General features: G+C 38.8%; 1 protein-coding gene across 4 annotated transcripts in view; it reads left to right on the forward strand.

Annotated features, from left to right (window-relative positions):
• The window catches only part of LOC124288283 (dual specificity protein phosphatase 16-like), a 66,134-nt gene that overhangs the window by 34,833 nt on the left and 10,886 nt on the right, over positions 1–20,415 (forward strand). For all 4 annotated transcript variants that reach the window (XM_046724797.1, XM_046724800.1, XM_046724796.1 and 1 more), the window contains exons 3-4: positions 6,408–6,518; positions 18,742–18,916. In XM_046724797.1, coding sequence (XP_046580753.1) covers positions 6,408–6,518; positions 18,742–18,916 — 286 coding nt within the window. The remainder of the gene's footprint in view (positions 1–6,407; positions 6,519–18,741; positions 18,917–20,415) is intronic.

Here is a 20,415-nt window from a genome sequence, read left to right on the forward strand (position 1 = left end):
TGAAATAGGTTGAGTATCCAGGGAATATCTGTACTCACGTCAATTCACCTTTCTCAAAGGCATATATTTTCATGAATAATCTATGCAGAATGTAGATGTCCAACAAGTGTCTTTGTCGAGCTCAATCACAATGTCAGGGCTTATGTACCGAGACTGAGAAGTTTTCCATTGTGATTGGATCTTACTGAAACAGATGTAAATTCCTGATGACATGTGATAGTAACATAACAGACCTGTATGAGCAAGGGTGCTATGGTGAATCATACAGCTGCAGTCAGGCTGAATGTGTCCGGGATAAGCCCATTGATCATATTCCGCTACTTGTTGGTTGGTCAGAAACGCTGTCTTGATTCCACTTATCAATTTTTGTGATCTAGTGACTGTTGTATCTTGTCCTTCTTTGTGTTTGTCCTAATGGTGACTGTACAGTAACAGCTTCACCCTAAAGTCACCCTTAATGGTGACAACTGAGACAGACTCATGCAACAGCGTCACTGTTAATGGTGACTGGACAGTAACAGCCTCACCCTGATGTCACCCCTATTGGTGACAGGAGAGTTACTACCTCACCCTAGTGTCACCCTTAATGGTAACAGTGACAGTTGAATCACTGCAATGTGACAGTGTCACCATAATTGGTGACTGGACAGTAACAGCCTCACCCTGATGTCACCCCTATTGGTGACAGGAGAGTTACTACCTCACCCTAGTGTCACCCTTAATGGTAACAGTGACAGTTGAATCACTGCCATGTGACAATGTGACAGTGTCACCATAATTGGTGACTGGACAGACACTGCCTCACCCTTAACGGTAACGGTGTCAATTGAGTCACAGACATGTGTTAATGGTTGCTAGAGAGTTCCACCCGTGAAGGTCCGGGTTAGAATATTGGCCTTCAGTAACCCATGCTTGTCATAAGAGGCGACTAACGGGATCGGGTGGTCAGGCTCGTTTACTTGGTTGACACATGTCATCGGTTCCGATGTCATGCGCAGATCGATGCTCGTGCTGTTGATCACTGGATTCTCTGGTCCAGACTCGATTATTTACAGACCGCCGCCATATAGCTGGATTATTGCTGAGTGCGGCGTTAAACTCAAGTCACTCACTCACTCACTCCTGGAGAGTTCGTGCCACGCCCAAGTGGTACCCCAAAGGGTGACAGTCACTGCCTCACTGTAGTGTCTCCCAGACAATTGAGGTGTGTATGTCAACAAACTGTTTCACACCTTTTAAGGCAGGTGTTATCAATTGGGCTGCTCAAGGTTGTATTATGTTGTAGTGTTTCACAGAGGAAGAGATTTCAGAACAGGTTTTACGTCATATGCTGTTAACTTAACTGAACATGTTTAAGGTGTCAGTGCAGGAGTCTGGTCTGGTACTGACAGGGTAGAGCTGAGCAATGAAGTCCTGTATTAATATTGCACTTGGTTATGGCCTGGGGGAACTGATATATAAATATATTTATCAAATACAGCAGAAAATAACCAGGCATTATTTCTGATTTCCCCATGTCCCGTCTAATTGTCATAGCCACTGATTTAAGACATTCATAAGTCTGAATAAACATTTAATTCCAAAGGCTAATTATCTTGTAGCCATGATAAGTGTAAGTCTAGAATCATTAATTGCCAGTACTTAGAAGTTGCTCTTCTCAAGACTTGATCACCATTGTATTATAAGCGTACAAATGGTACTGGTTGTTCTGTTGGTGCTAAAGAGGGAAATAAGAAGAAATCATCTGTAGCCAAGCTATGGTGAGACCATGAGCTCCTGGTCAGCCACAACCACTATGTACTGGCATAGTGATGCTTGTACCTCACCTCTACCTCACATGCAAGGAACAGCCTGCAGAATATGGGGGACAAACCTTGACTGGGTAGTCATGGTAATGGGGTACATTACACAAGTTCATTCATGTAGTTGATTATTCTGTTACCTTTACTCATTCCAAATACTTCATTTGATGGTGGAAAGTGATGCATATCTATAAGTTTTGCGGATAGCATATATACCCTTCCCCATTCACTCTAGTAATGGAAATATTCAGCATGTATCATATGTGCATAAACTATTGAGAGCTCAAACATGATATTGCGGAGCAGGAAAGTATATCATCTCAAACATTAAAGTCTAAAGTGCAGAACTAAACTTAAAATGGAACCTGCTCCACATTTTCGAAATATATTATTTTGTTTATATACCCATGGAAACGAATAAGGGAACACATGAAAGTACAAGTGTTCCTTTGTTCTTTTCCAGGTTTCTTCACAAAGTATGTATTTTCACTGTGAGTGAAATTCTGGAAATAATTAAAGGAACACTTGTTCTTTCATGTGTTCCCTTATTTGTTTCTATGAGTATATCATCCAAGCTGTATAGAATTGCTGTTGATTATCTGGGTTAGTAGTAGAGCTAGTAGTGAGGATTCTATGGGACATTGTCACCAATGCAGTCTGTGCTGTGCTGTACTAAATATTTACTGGGAACAATACTGGTGCCACATTTTTATATGTAAATTGTATAACATACATACATTTTCAATTTTGAACTTTCTTCTCATACTGACATTTTGAAACTTTATGAACATTCATTTGAATAGATTGAAACCAATTCCACCTATTTCAGTCTGATAATAGTTCAAGTTATTTGTAGTATACTGCATACATCTGGTGCCATGTTTAACTGAGGCTTAGAGTAAAAATATTGAAATTCTTTGTTCAGTTTGCAATCGAACTTTCAGGCAATGACTTTGATGATTTGTATGAAGATTTGTCAGTTCCAGCTGGTTTCAAGCAGTAACTAATGTGTGTTATACACACTATGTTATAAACTTACATTTTGTTTTGTCATCGTGAAGGATTTCTAGTGAACTTGACACTTCAAAGTCATAACTTTACTTCTATGTACACTGAAAATTGGCTTCCAGATTAGTCATTGCTAAAAATCATATATAACTGAAAAGAAATACACATGCAAGTGTTGACGATTCTCATAAATACACATATATTCTTCTTGAATATGCTTGCATGCTGAAATTATTGTATCAGTCTTCAGTCCCCTATGAAGCTGTATGCCTATGTATGTGAAGCTGTATGCATATGTATATGAAGCTGTATGCCTATGTATATGAAGCTGTATGCCTATGTATATGAAGCTGTATGCCTATGTATGTGAAGCTGTATGCCTATGTATGTGAAGCTGTATGCCTATGTATACTGATGTGCCAAAAGCATTTCAAGAATAGCGTTCCCATAGTAAATGTGCAAGAAACAAGCCAGTGAAGTAACTCACCAAATCATGCTAATATATCCTTTCTGAATGATAGAACTTCGAGTTCTCTTTGGACCAGAGCTTTACAAGATATGAATACACACTTGTGTAAGACCAACCCAGATCTACTGTACAGACTCGAATCAAATCCTGATGAGAGTTGTGTGTTTTCATAGTTTCTCTAAAGTTTGGTTTTCACATGTTTCCAGACATGTTCGATAAACTTAATATCTGGGGACTGTGCATGCCAGTCTATACTGGGTATGCTGTTTGTTACAGCCCGGGAAAGCCACATTTAAGAAAAACGGAGTTGAAAATGGTGTGGCTGGACATGATTGAGTGATCGTGTGAATGTGGCTCTCCCGGCAATGCACTATTAGCTGATCCATGTTACCGTAAATAAAGTGAAATATTCGTAATGTAAAATCTAGAAATCCAGTTGAATTGTTTGAGGAGAAAAGTCCAGATCACTCAATCTAGCTGCCCACGTAGGTATGCTCAAACTCCTTTTACGAATTATTTATGATTATACAACCAATTATTTCTTTGAAGCAATTTAACTTATGGGAGGGTCAATTCAATGTTTTATCCTTTTCTGATAACTGTTTGAGCTATGGTTGCCTCAGTTATTATGTTTATATTCATGCTAAAAACTCAACAAATTAATAAATAAAGTAAAACACAAATATTATGTGTGACAACTCCTTCTTTATTGTATATCACAACGTTTCTGGTCTATTCCCTGCCCCTTGTCAGGTGAACTGTAACAAACAAGATACATGTATCACCTGACGAAGGGGCAGGGAATAGACCAGAAATGTTGTGATATACAATAAAGAAGGAGTTGTCACACATAATATTTGTGTTTTACTTGAACACTAACTTTTAAATGCCTCTTAAGAACCTAAAAAAATATATATATAAAAACAAATTTAAAAGAATGACCAATTATTGCACAAATATACTTATAAACAGACACATATGTGTCGCCTAACTCTTTCCATTTCATAGCTGTTTTTAAGCAAAATTCTTGTCCAAACTTCTCTGTTGATACGATATACCAATCATACAAACCAAAGTAGTTTACATGAAGACATAAAAATATATACTAATAAAGTTGTTGTTTTTAAGAGCAAAAGCTGAAATTGCCCTTTTCCATAGAATGACCGATTAGCATGTATCATTTTATCTCAGAACATATGCTATCATATGTTAACTAAAAACTTCAGTGAGAATAAAGAAGCCGCCCATCATATGTTAACTAAACAAACAAAGGACAAGTCACTGAAATAATTTTAATCCATTGTGATCAATGGGTGACGCTTATTTGAAAAAACAAGGTATTGATTCCCTTACTCCATGTGGCTTTCGCGGTGATTCGCGGGACGGGGTTTGTACTTGAAATGTGGCTTTGGCGGCAATTGGTATTTTTCAAATGTGGCTTTCCCGGGCGGACACCATGCTGTTTGTAGATTTCAAGGCAGTGGGCAGCAAGTCCTGTGCACTGGGGCATTTCCATCCTGAAAGATCCAGGGCTCGTTTCCTAATGATTTGGCTACAAATTTGTATCAATAACATCAACATACTTTGCTGAGTTTCTGCTGAACCAGTTCGCCAGTGTAGCTAACAAAAGATCATGTCCCGTGAAAACTGGTTTGTTAAAATGGGTGATTTGGTTTTTGCAAATGTGATTGTTGCAATTTTTTTTACACGTCACTGTACCTGTATGTCTATGTACATGTACATGTAAGGGTAGCCTACTAGTTACAGAATTCGCTCATCACGCTGGAATATTAAAAGCGATGTAAAACCAAACTCTCTCATTCACTCACTATGTACAAGTATAAAGTAAAACTTGTGCATTTCGCAAGCCATCAACTTGATGTTGTCTCTTCTTACTGTACATGTTACACTGAACCCTTTACAAATAGAAATATGCAAATAATCTGATCAATGTCTGATGTTTTCATACTGGCACATGCTATGACTAAAACACTGTTAAAACACGTGTAAACATAATTTACTTTTGCAAATATACACCTGATTCATCCTTTCCGTGCTTTGATGACGTATGTTCTTTCATAGTGCTCTTGAACGCATATGTACTTATGTAAGATAATAAAGGATGGTAACCTGTAGTTACACCTGTAATCAGTGCAGTGCCAGAGACACAATAGGGGGGATATACCTGGAGATATATGCCACCACTGCAGTCACTGACTTGGCACCAGTTCTATCCGTTGCCGGCATTGCGATTCATGCTGGTGCTGTCAACAGTTGATTCATGGCCTTCAGGTTTGATTTGTTGTGTTGAAATGTAATTAATTTTCAGTCAGGGACTTTTGAAATACAACAGAGAAATTGATATGAAGGTGAAAACAAATAATGTTCTTTTTGTGCCTGTTGGCAGAAGTCCTTAGGGTGGAAATATTTAGAATGTCAGTATTAACATCTGTTTATTGATGTGACAAACATTGGAAAGCAGACGCAGGTAACGTAGTTTGGTAGTTGGTCATCGGCTCAGAGCTGGAGATGTTGAGTGCATGCAGTTGTCAGGCTACATGTATTCACCACAGATTCAACTTATGCTTTGTCCTGGAGTTTTGTATGGAATAGACTTCTACATGTCTCTAAGGAAACTATTATTAGTCACATGTTCTAGATTATATAGATAATAAGCATATGTGTCCCTTATGAAAAACTGGCAACCTTAGAAACTGATAATAAAGGTATTCCTGTCCTGCATCACTGGCCTTGTCATTTAGCAAAGCTACATGTGACACTTCCACCATGCTGTTCTTGAGCAGCTCAGGTCCAAGAGTTCAGCACTATGTCCTTACATCAACCTTAACACTGTTCCATACTGTAACAGATGAAGAAGTCCATGCTCTCTGAACACTGGATCCAGAGCAGTGATGTTACTCTTTCTCCCAGACCAGAGAGAATATATTAAAATGGAATCCAACGAAAGTCTGGAATATAGAATGCTTTAGCGAGTGTAGTTCTGGTACAAACTAGTTAGCCTTTGTGTGTTTGTATATCACACCAAATTTGTCTCAGTGTATACCTAGATGCTGGGAACTTCTATACATGTGGGTAACAATGTTTGATGTGGTTTTTTATTATTGAAGGTACTGGTGATCGACAGTCGGTCTTTCCTGGAGTTCAACACCAGCCACATCCAACAGAGTGTAAATGTATGCTGCTCCAAGCTGGTCAAGCGGCGTCTTCAGCAGGACATGGTAAGACATAGCACCCAATCTCAGCTTAGATCCATATGTGGGCTTTGTCTGCTCACACAATGTCTTTGTAATGTTACGACCTGTCGTAATTGTATAGTATATCATAGGCTTACGAATGTCGTAGCGCTACGACCGCTTTACGGGACGGGACCCTGGTAGATGCCAAGGGTATTCTGACCCGTGGTGGAAATGAATGAATGTTGGTTAGTAGAGAGGTCCTTTTTCTGTTTTTCCAAGGTTCACACTAATTGAGTGGGTGAAAATATGCTACTCAAAATAGTATTGACTTCCACCCAATTCATACATATTACTATAGTCTCTCTGTCATGGCATGATGGTTATTTCAGCAAAATGAAAGGATCAAGTGGTCTTAAAATGGTTTTGTAGTAAATGTTATGCTAATTGTCTAAATACTAGGTAATATATACACTTTATCATGGAGAAACATGGATTGCCAATGTATTATCGAAAGGAAAGGTGGTTTTCAATCTGTTTATTTGCCACAGAAAAAGAAACCAACAATGCAACATTTATCGTGGACGATTAAGTGACTAACAAGACCCTACAAATCTCTCTGACTCCTGTATCCAGCAATGACTAATTTAGATACGCTCCGCTGTGAATTTCTTTGTTGTTGTTCGTCAATACTGCTGTACTTGGTGAATGTTCAGTTGTATGTTGGTCCAATGATGGCAGTGACTGTGTTACTGTATTTCCCCATGTTGCACAACCACATTACCAATGTGCAAGACACCGCTGGCCAGGAATTTTCCCACTACAGTATGATTCATGATTTGATCAATATTGACAAATAGACGAGCTATAAATAGGCTGACTTACTCTACCTGAGACCTAGTTAGTTTTATGTTCCTTGAACAACACAAACTACATGATCCTGTTCATGACTTTTTACATTTACGAGTCCTGATTTTATGAGACATTGTAATGTATTTGTTGCAATAACAGTTCATGAGACAGTAATTACAAGTCCTATGGGTGTAGATATTCCAAGAACAGAATCAGGCATGTCCTTAGGTGTAGATATACTCAGAGCAGGATCAGGCATGTCCTTGGGTGTAGATATACCCCAAGCAGAATAATGCTTGTCCTTGGGTGTAAATATACCCAGAGCAGAAAAATGCTTGTCCTTGGGTGTTGATATACCCCAAGCAGAATAATGCTTGTCCTTGGGTGTAAATATACCCAGAGCAGAATAATGCTTGTCCTTGGGTGTAGATATACCCAGTGCAGAATCAGGCATGTCCTTGGGTGTACATATACCCAGAGCAGCATCAGGCATGTCCTTGGGTGTAGATATACCCAGAGCAGAATCAGGCATGTCCTTGGGTGTAGATATACCCAGAGCAGAATCAGGCATGTCCTTGGGTGTAGATATACCCAGAGCAGAATCAGGCATGTCCTTGGGTGTAGATATACCCAGAGCAGAATCAGGCATGTCCTTGGGTGTAGATATACCCAGAGCAGAATCAGGCATGTCCTTGGGTGTAGATATACCCAGAGCAGAATCAGGCATGTCCTTGGGTGTAGATATACCCAGAGCAGAATCAGGCATGTCCTTGGTTGTAGATACAGAACAGAATCAGGCATGTCCTTGGGTGTAGATATACCCAGAGCAGAATCAGGCATGTCCTTGGGTGTAGATATACCCAGAGCAGAATCAGGCATATCCTTGGGTGTAGATATACCCAGAGCAGAATCAGGCATGTCCTTGGTTGTAGATATACCCAGAGCAGAATCAGACATGTCCTTGGGTGTAGATATACCAAGAGCAGAATCAGGCTTGTCCTTGGGTGTAGATATACCCAGAGCAGAATCAGGCATGTCCTTGGTTGTAGATACAGAACAGAATCAGGCATGTCCTTGGGTGTAGATATACCCAGAGCAGAATCAGGCATGTCCTTGGTTGTAGATACAGAACAGAATCAGGCATGTCCTTGGGTGTAGATATACCCAGAGCAGAATCAGGCATGTCCTTGGGTGTAGATATACCCAGAGCAGAATCAGGCATGTCTTTGGGTGTAGATTTACCCAGAGCAGAATCAGGCTTGTCCTTGGGTGTAGATATACCCAGAGCAGAATCAGGCATGTCCTTGGGTGTAGATATACCCCGAGCAGAATCAGGCATGCAGGGATAAATCTACCCTGCACGTCCTGCGTAATATATGCATACAAATTTGAAAGGACACACATATTTTACATGTGCGTCCTGTGGATGCATACATATTCACTAATCATACATGCTTTCTCGGACAAATGCTTTGGCAACGGGTCCATATCAAAGTTGTCAAACATCAAAGTAACAATGTTTCGAGGAAATAATTAAACAAATTGAATAAACTGAAGAATAAAATCAACAACAGTAGTCATAAAAGTTGTCAAACATACATTAGAACTTACTATTTCCATCTTTATTGAGCGATCGTGTAGTGTAATTCAAGAGACATCTCGGCTTTCGTCACCTCGAACTTAGCGCTCGGACACGATGTTTAATGCTAAAATATATGCATGAAGCATTTTTGTCACAGGTCATAACCTAGCACGATACATCCACTAAGTTCCATAATATAGGTATAGGTGGTGATTTTTTGTGTAACACGTTCAGAATACCATGATTTTACCCAAAACTTCCGTCTGAATCTATAAATTTTCGTTAACGAGGACGGTATCCGTGCTTTAATATGATTGGCTGCCTTAAGTCACGTGCATGATTTCAACCAATCACAACCCTTATAGCAGACTGTGGTGAAAAAGTGTCATTAGAAACCAATCTTCAATAAAATCGCTTCTTACAACTGTGAAAATACTCTCGGCAAGGGTACAGTGATAGTGTTGATGTTCAGAGCTTTCACCCGCCATCAAACGAATCGCCTCACATGTTATTCATACGAAGCCTCAAAAACAGAGGTGTTTTCCGCTGTTGTATCTAGATATACTCAGAGCAGAATCAGGCATGTCCTTGGGTGTAGATATTCCCAGAGCAGAATCAGGAATGTCCTTGGGTCTGGATATTCCCAGAGCAGAATCAGGAATGTCCTTTGGTGTAGATATACCCAGAGCAGAATCAGGAATGTCCATAGCGGGATGAGCCGCACAAGCCATATCTGATGGCACCTTACCGAAGTTAAGGTTGATTTATTGCTAACTACAGTGGAATGGTAAACATCAATCATATCGAACTATTCCACAGCTCATTTCAGACAAGTTATTTATGTAATTAATCAGCTTTTGGCAGAAAATATTTCACCCTTTTTCAATTCCTTTTGTCTCAGGCAAGCAGACTAATTCTTATTTATGCCTTTGAGGGCATACACCCATCAACTCACTCACTCACTCACTCACGCTAACACTCACTCACTTACTCACTCACTCATTCACTACTGAGAATTACTAATACATTTCCATAATAATAAACAATTAAGTTTACAGATGTCTCCTTCTACTAAGAGCAACTGAAGCTGAAACAGTGTAATACAAATCTCATTGATTCGTTGCTGATGATGCTTGTTGCAGCCAAATGATCAATAGGGAACTAATATGATTAGGTCTATGTTTCTTATGATTCATTCATGCTGTCCTCACTCAACTTCCATCATTTCTTGGCATATTGACCTTCAAAATGTGTAAAACAAGAAATCTGTCTGGCCTTACTGCCGTTTGTTGTTTATAAGTATTCATTCACCTACAAGTGTACTCAATTCCCTGCTAAGTGTATAGCCACACATGCAAGCTATGGATCCCTGATTCCGGCTGTTCATCAGTGCTGGTGGTGTTTCATTGATAGGGACATGAGCTGGAGTGATGATGTAGCCTCACAGTGCACAGTTGTGAATCATCCAGTTACACATTGATTTTCCATGTTTGTTGATGCTAAAGATGGTCCTCCCAGCCTTGGCCTTTTGGTCCTACCTGTTGAGTGTTCAGACCACATCACCCTGGAGGCATCTCTTGTTGTCACAAGGGAGATTGTTGGTGCCATCTGGTTACAGTATACTGACAGCATTTCACAAGGTTCAGGGAAATGAGTGGATTGTCCCTTACCCACTCACTCACTCACTCACTCGCTCACTCGTCATTGTATCCCAATTCCGTAGATCGATGCTCATGATGTTGTTCACTCGAATCAGCTTGACTGTTGTTCAGTGCAACATTACACAACAAATTAACACTCACTCACTCACTCATGCACACTCACCTATCCCCCTTTCTCTCCGAATACCTCACTCAGTCCTCTATACAACCTGTTAAGTTCCCTTTTAACTTCAGTTACTGCTATTTTCTGTGGTTCAAGTGGTCAGCCTCACTGCCACTGTGGACCAGGCAGTCCGGCCTGCATCATTTCACACTGATTCCCATCTCCAGCCACCTCAGCACCTTGGATGATGACTCACATCACCCATGATGTGGACTGCAAACAATAAGCATTGTTGTTGTTCTGTTAAGAATTAGAAACATTTGATCAGGGCTGTCATAATGCTTGAACGTAGAGAAGAGGCAGATGTTGTTGAGAGGAGGTTTCTGCAGTGCTGCTTGTGTACAAGTTGCCACAGTAGGTGGCATCGTGAGTCTCTGCAGTGCTGCTTGTGTCATCATCTGTTATCCACAGTAGGTGAAGTGCTGTAGGTGAACGATATACTGAGTACACACTATGAGCCAGGTGATGTGTTACTGGCAATAGTATACGACCATATAAACTCTAGCTTTCAGCTGAGGAAGGTGATGGCAAACATATGTACCCTACCTAAGAGGTGAGTGATGTTACTGAGTACATATACTGTAGCTATGATCTGAGTGATGTTACTGAGTACATATACTGTAGCTATGATCTAAGTGATGTTACTGAGTATATACTGTTACTCTGAGTGATGTTACTGAGTACATATACTGTAGCTATGATCTGAGTGATGTTACTGAGTACATATACTGTAGCTATGATCTGAGTGATGTTACTGAGTACATATACTGTAGCTATGATCTGAGTGATGTTACTGAGTACATATACTGTAGCTATGATCTGAGTGATGTTACTGAGTACATATACTGTAGCTATGATCTGAGTGATGTTACTGATGTTACTGAGTACATATACTGTAGCTATGATCTGAGTGATGTTACTGAGTACATATGATCTGTGATGCTATGATCTGAGTGATGTTACTGAGTACATATACTGTAGCTATGATCTGAGTGATGTTACTGAGTACATATACTGTAGCTATGATCTGAGTGATGTTACTGAGTACATATACTGTAGCTATGATCTAAGTGATGTTACTGAGTACATATACTGTAGCTATGATCTGAGTGATGTTACTGAGTACATATACTGTAGCTATGATCTGAGTGATGTTACTGAGTACATATACTGTAGCTATGATCTGAGTGATGTTACTGAGTACATATACTGTAGCTATGATCTGAGTGATGTTACTGAGTACATATACTGTAGCTATGATCTGAGTGATGTGATACATATACTGTTACTGAGTGATGTTACATATACTGTAGCTATGATCTGAGTGATGTTACTGAGTACATATACTGTAGCTATGATCTGAGTGATGTTACTGAGTACATATACTGTAGCTATGATCTGAGTGATGTTACTGAGTACATATACTGTAGCTATGATCTGAGTGATGTTACTGAGTACATATACTGTAGCTATGAGCTAAGTGAAGTTTTCGAGTGGGGGATGTGTAAACAAGCACATGCACTAACCATAAGCAAATATTCACTGTTCAGCTATATGATCAATCCAAACCTGTTTTTAAGCAATTCAATGTTCATTTCCTTTTCTTCATTGCATTGTTTGTGAATACATACCCGGTACTTTCGATTTTTTTCACAAACCTTTTTAGTAGAAAATCTGTTCCTTCACATATACCATAGGGCATTTCATGCTTTTATAAAATTATTGCCTTTTGGAAGTTATACTTGACATGTTTTGGCTTTGAGCTTATGGTTAGGGAAGCCCTTTGTGAAAATGATATCAAAATAATATCATGTGTACAAGTAAGGGTTAATTACATCAAATGTACATCAAAAGATAACCAAGATAATTCACATTCCACCTCAGCATGGTGTGCAGTAATACTATTAGTTACACAGTTTGTAAATTCCGTGTTTCCTGAGGGCGCAGCCGGGTCTTACAGTCCTGTACACCCTTTCAAAATGTGTGACAAATTTATTACCCTGAATATCTTTTCATTTAGCTCATCTTTAAACAACAACATTCAATCATCGGCAGAATGAGACGCAAAACGTTTCACCATGATTTTTCCTGAATGGTCATAAAGGGAGATAACTCGGGATGGCTTAGTTTATGACATAAATGATTGAATTTGAGGTTTTGTTATACGACAAGTGAAATACAGAAACATTTTATTTTTTGGATATATTATTGACACAAACAAATAAGAAATTATGGCAACAATTTTATTACTCTGTTTATAGTCATAATTGTATACGCCAACTCTATAATTTCAAAACGATCAACCGTTTGGCAGCCACATTCCATCTAAGATCAAGGTCATTCGTACAACCCGTAGTGTGTCACGTGACAGATTTAACGGGGGTATGGTTCATACACCCTGGCAAATCCGCCTACATGGTTTGGTATGCTTTGGCTATTGACCAATCAGAATTTGACAAATTTATCTTAAGGGTAATAAATGTTGATATTCGCCAGTTGGGGTATATATCTGTGTTGTGGATCTGAGACTGCACATCCTGCTGGACAGACTACCACAAGCAGGAGCTTCTCCACAGAGCTGATCACCTGATAGGGCTGCTACACATATCTCATGCACAGTGTTGACTTATGAATATGGTGGAGGCAACATGAAGCCAAACTGGCCAATGTGAAAGTATTTCTGGGGAAGCTGTCTACAAGCAGTTGAGACCACTCTGGCTTTCTGCCATTCTCACCATGGAGCCAATGATATGCTCAACTAAGAGTAAATCTTCTGTTATGAATGGACCATTTTTTATTCGTATTTAAAATGTTAGATAAGTTTGGTAGAAATGTATACCTTGTGTTACTATTTTGGTGTGGGTAATCTTTCATCGTCATGAATGAATACAGCTGTGGAGATAAGCATACTTTATCTGGAGGGAGAATGTCGGAGACATAGCAGTCTGTCTTTACAGTGGATGATGCATGTACTGCTGCTCAAACTTAGTCATGTGACCTTGAGTCTCCCTTACGGTGATGCAAAAGGTAACTAATGCATTGTCATCTAAATGTGTATAGAAGATTATTCACAGGTTCTACTTTTCAACCATTCTCAAAGTATTGAGTTTGAAAAAAGTGTGTAATTGAAAAACCATGAATGTTGACATTGGTTCAAGTGCTTGAGTAGTGAAGCAGTGGATTGTGGGATGTCAAACATTGACAGTTCGGGCCCAATGTTATGAGGGTCAAGGTTGTTTCCCCTTCACCTGTGCATGAAGCATGCACCAGGCAGTTGTTGTGGTGCAAATTAGGTGCATTTGGCGTCCAGATGTCAGGGAATTGCATCACATAGCAAGTTTGTTAATTCAGTTAGCTCCATTGACGTCATGTTTGACATATTTGACAGTATCGCTGCTGGGTAAAAAGTGGTTCTCACCATGACAATACCAGTCTGGAAATTTGAGATGTTTTATTCAGATTTGGCATATTTGCAATCCTACAGGAACTTCTTAATGTACTGTACTTCACCAAATGCTAGGCATTATTGTATCAAGTTACCAAGTACAGGTTACATATATTTGAAAGAGAAGGGTTAAACAATAGCAGTTTTAATGTCTGGACAATATAGTGCGGAAAGGTTAAAGTGTTTTTCAAAAACAATAATTTCACAGCAAAACAAATATTAAATGTATGTTTCTCTCAAAAGAAGCAATTTTATGAGATAAGTGTTTCCTTGAGACATAAAATTCCTAAGACATGAAAACATTAGTCAGTTACTATAACTCTGGCCACGTGAAGTTGATTGACCATTGTCCAGTCAGCTTTATTTTTACCCTCCAATGAGGTGAATCACAGCCTCATGTTAGAAGCATGTACTTACACCATCAGTTTGCCTGTTGGGATAGAGACAGACTCTGACCAGCTTTGGCTAATGTCAAAGGAATGTGGGCTAGTAAACTTTCAGGCTGTTGAGGGTTGTGCTTATATGTTATCACTGATCTGACTAGTTACCTTTTCACATTAATTTGGAATGTTGACTAACAGGCCCAAAATAAAAATTGTGTTGTTGCACTTTTTTGTCCATGACCTAGTAACAATAAATAAACCTGATGAACTTACTTTCTGTTGTAGGTGACAAATATTGTACTTAAAATGCCAAACTAGGCTGAACGTAAATGACCTTTGGTACACACCACTGCCAGCAAGTACATGTAGATATGAACTTTGCATGGTAACTTTGTTAAAATATGGAGAAATTTATCATGGAAATATGGAATTGTTTAATGCAAATACAATGCCAAACTTACTGCAGTCCCCATGCAAACCATAAAATTTTAAATATATTTTACACTTCTATGCCAGTCTAGGTTTCCTCAGTTTCTGAAAATGAGGATGTATGTTTTATAATGTAGATTAGAAGAAAAGGTTTAAAATAATTAAAAGGAATAAGATTAAATAAACAGGTTTCACTCTAGAGACTAATTGTTAAACTATCCCAGCAACATGACTAGAATGGCAAACCATCCGAGGCTAGCCTCAGTGATCCTTGTTGTTTTCACCATGTGCAGTGTATTACTTCAACAAACACATATGTTGACAAGACCTTTCGTTTGTTTGGGGTTATGACTAAAGAGACAGGACATTACTGTCAAATGACATCACAAATTGTAGTGATTCTCTGTCTCACATGCCAGAGTGTTAACCCTTGCTGACTCACCCCCACCATCGCTCATGATGCATGCAGATCTGTAGCTGGAGTGTAGAATATGACGGAAAGGTTAGTGGTTAACGTAGCTTGCCACCAGTCATGTGAAAAGTGTACAAACATTGGTTGTTTTCCAATTGGAGTGATTAAAAAAGACTTGGAAAAGAAACTGTTTTGTCTTTTGAGACATGGATGACTTTGTTCCAACTTTTGTTCTTTTTAGTTTACAATAAAATACATAGGTGCATGTTGGTTTTTGTGCTGTTTGGCATTCTTAGTTAACGTCCTGGATTCATAAAGAAGCCATAAAAACTGAAATAGTAGTCTTTGAATATAGCCTTGCAGTCACCGATGTGGCAGGTGATGTTTGGGTGTTGAGTGCTCACCTGGAAACTATGTCTATGATATTACTGTTGGCAGTCAAACGATGTTTCAGCAGTGGAAGTACCTGTTGACAAAGAGTTTTACTGAAAGATAAACAAAAATGATAGACTGCTGTCAGTGGTTTTCACATTCAGTAGTCAATTATGTTGTAGTTTGAGTCATTTTTACTGGAGGTTTTGACTGCTTCTGTCCATGAAGTTGTGTTTTACAATGCAACAGACAAAAGAAAATGAAATTTGGCTCTTTGTATTTTGGTTGGATCCTTCCATGTTTGAATGATTTTGAACATGTATTTTTAAACTGAAAATTAAAAACGATTTACTTTGAGGTTGATGTAATAATCATGTTTTTCAAAGAAACCGCAAGTCACCTGACACATTTCTTCAATACTTGTGGAAATATTTTGTTCAGTAACTTGAGTCGGAACATCTTTCCAAAATGTCTTTTTTTGTTTTATGATGCATGCTTTATCATATCTCTTCATTAATTATGGAAATATGTCAACATGGCATTTGTCCTTGAGGACCTAAGAGCCTAACGATATTGATATGACATTGATGCCTATGTTATCTTCTTATGATTGATTGTCCGTAGTGAGAGCCTGACTCACAGACAAGTCTTGACAGTTGGTGTACAACCCTGCCCATATGACTATCACACGCCCAGCCAAGTGTACTAATAGTCTGTGTGGAGTCACCACAAAGCTCATTAAGCTCGGCAAGAAACCACATCAAAGTCGCTGGTGTTGATGATGTTTGAGAGACATTGTAACTGATATAAATCAGAAAGTTTATCGAGTTTAAACTGATATGTTGCTGTGGTTGGTAGAGTTTGTGTCAAAAGTGTCTAAAGTTTATATTGTCTTGACAGTAATTATATTCAAGCGTCACTTTCACTTATATCTTAGTTATGTTTATGAAATCCTGAATCCTCATTGTATGATGAAAAAGCTTTAAAAAAAATCGCTACACACATGCACACACACATATTCAGTGCATCACTACATGCACAAGCTCACACACATCATCACTGCACACTCATGCTCACACAAAATATTTACATAACAAATTCTCTCTCTCTTTCTCTCTCTCTTTCTTTCTCTCTTTCTCTCTCTCACAAACACACACACACACACACACACACACACACACAGTTACCTAATGAACCTGCATGCACAGACTCGTTCACACACATACTCACAAACAGCCTTCATCCACACATAAATACTCACCACACCTTCACACTCACACAAATCTACTCACAAAACTTCTTCATCTTTAAACGTAATGATTGGCACAATCTCCTGTAAACTTAAAGCTTAGAAAGTGTTGTATCTTCTTGACAACTGTCTAGAACCATGATAACAAAGACATACTCACTGTCAAGAAATACAAAAAGCTCCACTCAAACAAGTGGTATATCACTTTAACATAGATGAAACAAAATGGGACAAGTATCCAATGTTCTCCCTACAACTCTTTACCCTGATGATGTGTAGTGTAGTACCATCAGCCAAGTGTATCCATCACACTGTGTACCTTGCAGCACAGACACCATGTGGGAGTGGAAAACTATTGGTATTGGCTGTATTAATTAATAATGAATACTTCTGGTTTGCTGGGTATGTGTACGCCAGGTGAGAAAGAGCATCTGTGATGGAGGAGGAGCACTGTGTCCATCTGACTAGCGGTGTGTAGCGATCCTCCACAACATCTATATTTCATGGCCCACCAACAGATACATACATGTATTGATTCCAAACATAGATGGATCAGTCTCCACTTCCACGATTCCCATGCAGATGAAAATAAATTTGAAATGTCATACCAGACCATGCTTTCTAAGAAGCAGATATTTTCTGAAAGCAAGTTCTATTTTGAAAACACATTTTAGTCTAACATCCTCTACTGTTCTTTTACAAGCCATGAAATATATAACAGGAAACCTTGGAAAAATTCAAGTTTGAAATCACATCGAAGATTATACTTTCTGAACATATAATTCTGATGATATTAGCATAGATATGATAAGTGTACACTCACCAAGGAATACGTGCTGTCCAAGAGGAGTGCTTGTGGCAAGTCTATACTAACTGTTGTGGGTATGTGAGATATGAACACAATGACATCGGATGCTGTGGTATACGAGAGTTTGGTGATGTTCAATCACACTCAGCCAGGATGTAACACTCCACTAAGATGTAACTCACTTGAAAGGCATGTATGTATTACAAATGAGATTCCGAGGGCTTTGGTGATGAAAGGAAAGTTAGAATTTTCTTATTTGATTTCCCTGGAGGAAGACCATAAATCACACTGATTTTAGAAAGAAATGTACTTGATTCATCGGAATATTGGATTCCATCCCATCAACAAATTCCCCTTTTCTGCGACTGTTTTTATTCTGATTCTGATACCCACTTGATGTGCAAGAGTGCCCGGAGTAACACCTACTTATCACCTCTTTCCTTCACATGGAAGTGTTAGATTCATTTTCAGATGAATTGAGGGAGAATTAAATGTTTTCAAATGGCTATTTCATGTCCATACTTATGTAGATTTTCAATGAGTTGTCATAACAAAGATGGCTCCCCTCTTGCAGGTCCACAAGTGCTGTATTGGATGCCAATATCCAGTAGTGTTAAACACACTGAAATAACGGATAGGGAAATTGGATCCAGTTCTGAAATTATTTTTCGATGTTTATAGTCATTCAATTTCAAACATGGCGGTTATTTGATGATTGCAGCAAGTGATGCATGAGAGTGCATAGCAGCATGTTGGTCATTAATATGAGTGTTCAGGCTGGATGGAAACATGGAATATAAATGATGTCAAGTTCAGTCCATTCAGACAGAAACAAACACACACTGGCCCACCGTGATGGTGTAGTCGGCCCCTGGCTGAAGGTGCATGTACAGAGAGCTTACTTTGTTGTAGGTACACGTGAGAGACCTGCTGGCACAGACATGTCATGTGGATATTGACGAGAGTTGGAATGTCATCGTGTACGATCAGTGCACGGAGGACCCCTCCCTCTTCACTGAGGACAACTTCGTCTACGTCCTGTTACGCAAATTGGCACTTGTCTACAACTCTGTCACTTTCCTCAAAGGTAAGATGAATTCATTTCTGTATGTTTCTTCACACGAGTGATGAGGAACTTTCAGATTTATAAAAAAATAGTCATATTTGTTAATCAGCAAGAAGAGGTTTGATTGATTATGCAAGCTATTTATGTTTGACAGACTGATAAAAATAATCTATATTTATGGTAACTTTGAAAGGTTTGGCAAAACTTGTGAATGTCACCTTAGTTGAAGTGAGCAAAAAACACTTTTTCATTTAGGCTATGTCTTCAAAGATTTTATTGAAAATCATTAAGCTAACATTGAAACTGTTATGTAAACCAATGTATGATGACTTCTTCTTGGCCTCTCCGCTAGTCTGCCTCATTCCTGATGTCTGCTGTGTTCCCAGATCCATGCATCAAAGATAGACGGCTTAACCAAAATAGCATCTTAACTCATACACCAAAAAAAAATGGATTAAATCGTGAGCGTAAGGAGATAAGGTGTGAGGAGCCTCGCAACCTCCAGTGAGGGGAAAGAGGAAGAAGCCCAATGTCTACAGAGGGGAGATTCTAACATAGGTTGATGGGATGGTGATTGGATGGGGAGTTACAGACAGGCATATGACGCACAGTGCAGACAGGTGCCCCCCATGGATGGGGAATTGTAACGGAGGTTGGAGGACTATGTCAGAAACAATTTGGAAAGAATATTAAGTTATGAAAGTTGAGAAGTTTGTGTTTCACTTTGCATCTCCTGATGTAAACATGTTAGAGGGTCTGTTCTTCAAAAGAAAGTGCCCAACTCAGGATTTTACCTATTTAAGCACAAATCCATGACAATCATGCTGTCAGATTGCATTGTGGAAAGGAGCCCTATTTTGAATCTGTATTATTTCATGAGAAGTCTTGAAAAAAAAGAGTGTTTGAGGCTTTTTGTTTTATGTTTTCTAACACATGTTCTGTCACTTGTTATTGAATAGCTATATGTTTGAAATTATGCTGATGTGATGTAAAATCTTAATTCACTGTTATTTAGAATTTTAGGAAATTATGTCTTGAGGGTAAGAAAAATGTGATAGCTTACAGCGTATAAATTCTTATTGGGATATTAATGTAATACTGGTTATTGGTTTCAATTCATGTTGACTTCCTGTAACATACAATCATCCTATGAACTTGTTTTATAATAAAATCCACCAATAGCAGACACAGAAACATCATAACTAACAGGATCCAGCATGTTATCTTGAACTTAGTGATGTGAGTGTAACACAATAGACTGGGTGTTGTAACTCTCGTATAACAGGGTAGGGAGATATGGATCATATTGACCACACAGATGGACACTCCCGCAGCACAGATATCTGTGGTTCATCCTTAGTGAATGTGTCATACCTCATTAGCATTGCTAGCCCTCCTTCCCAGTTCCGAGACAGCAAGGAAGAACACACTCATATTGGGAAATGATGTTATCATAGAGTATCCTGTTTATTACTTTGTTTATGTAACCTGTAGAAAAATATCACCTTGATGATGTAATT

This window comes from Haliotis rubra, unplaced genomic scaffold (genome assembly GCF_003918875.1).
Source record: "Haliotis rubra isolate DU_JTF1 unplaced genomic scaffold, ASM391887v1 Scf414, whole genome shotgun sequence".
Lineage (NCBI taxonomy): Eukaryota > Metazoa > Mollusca > Gastropoda > Lepetellida > Haliotidae > Haliotis > Haliotis rubra.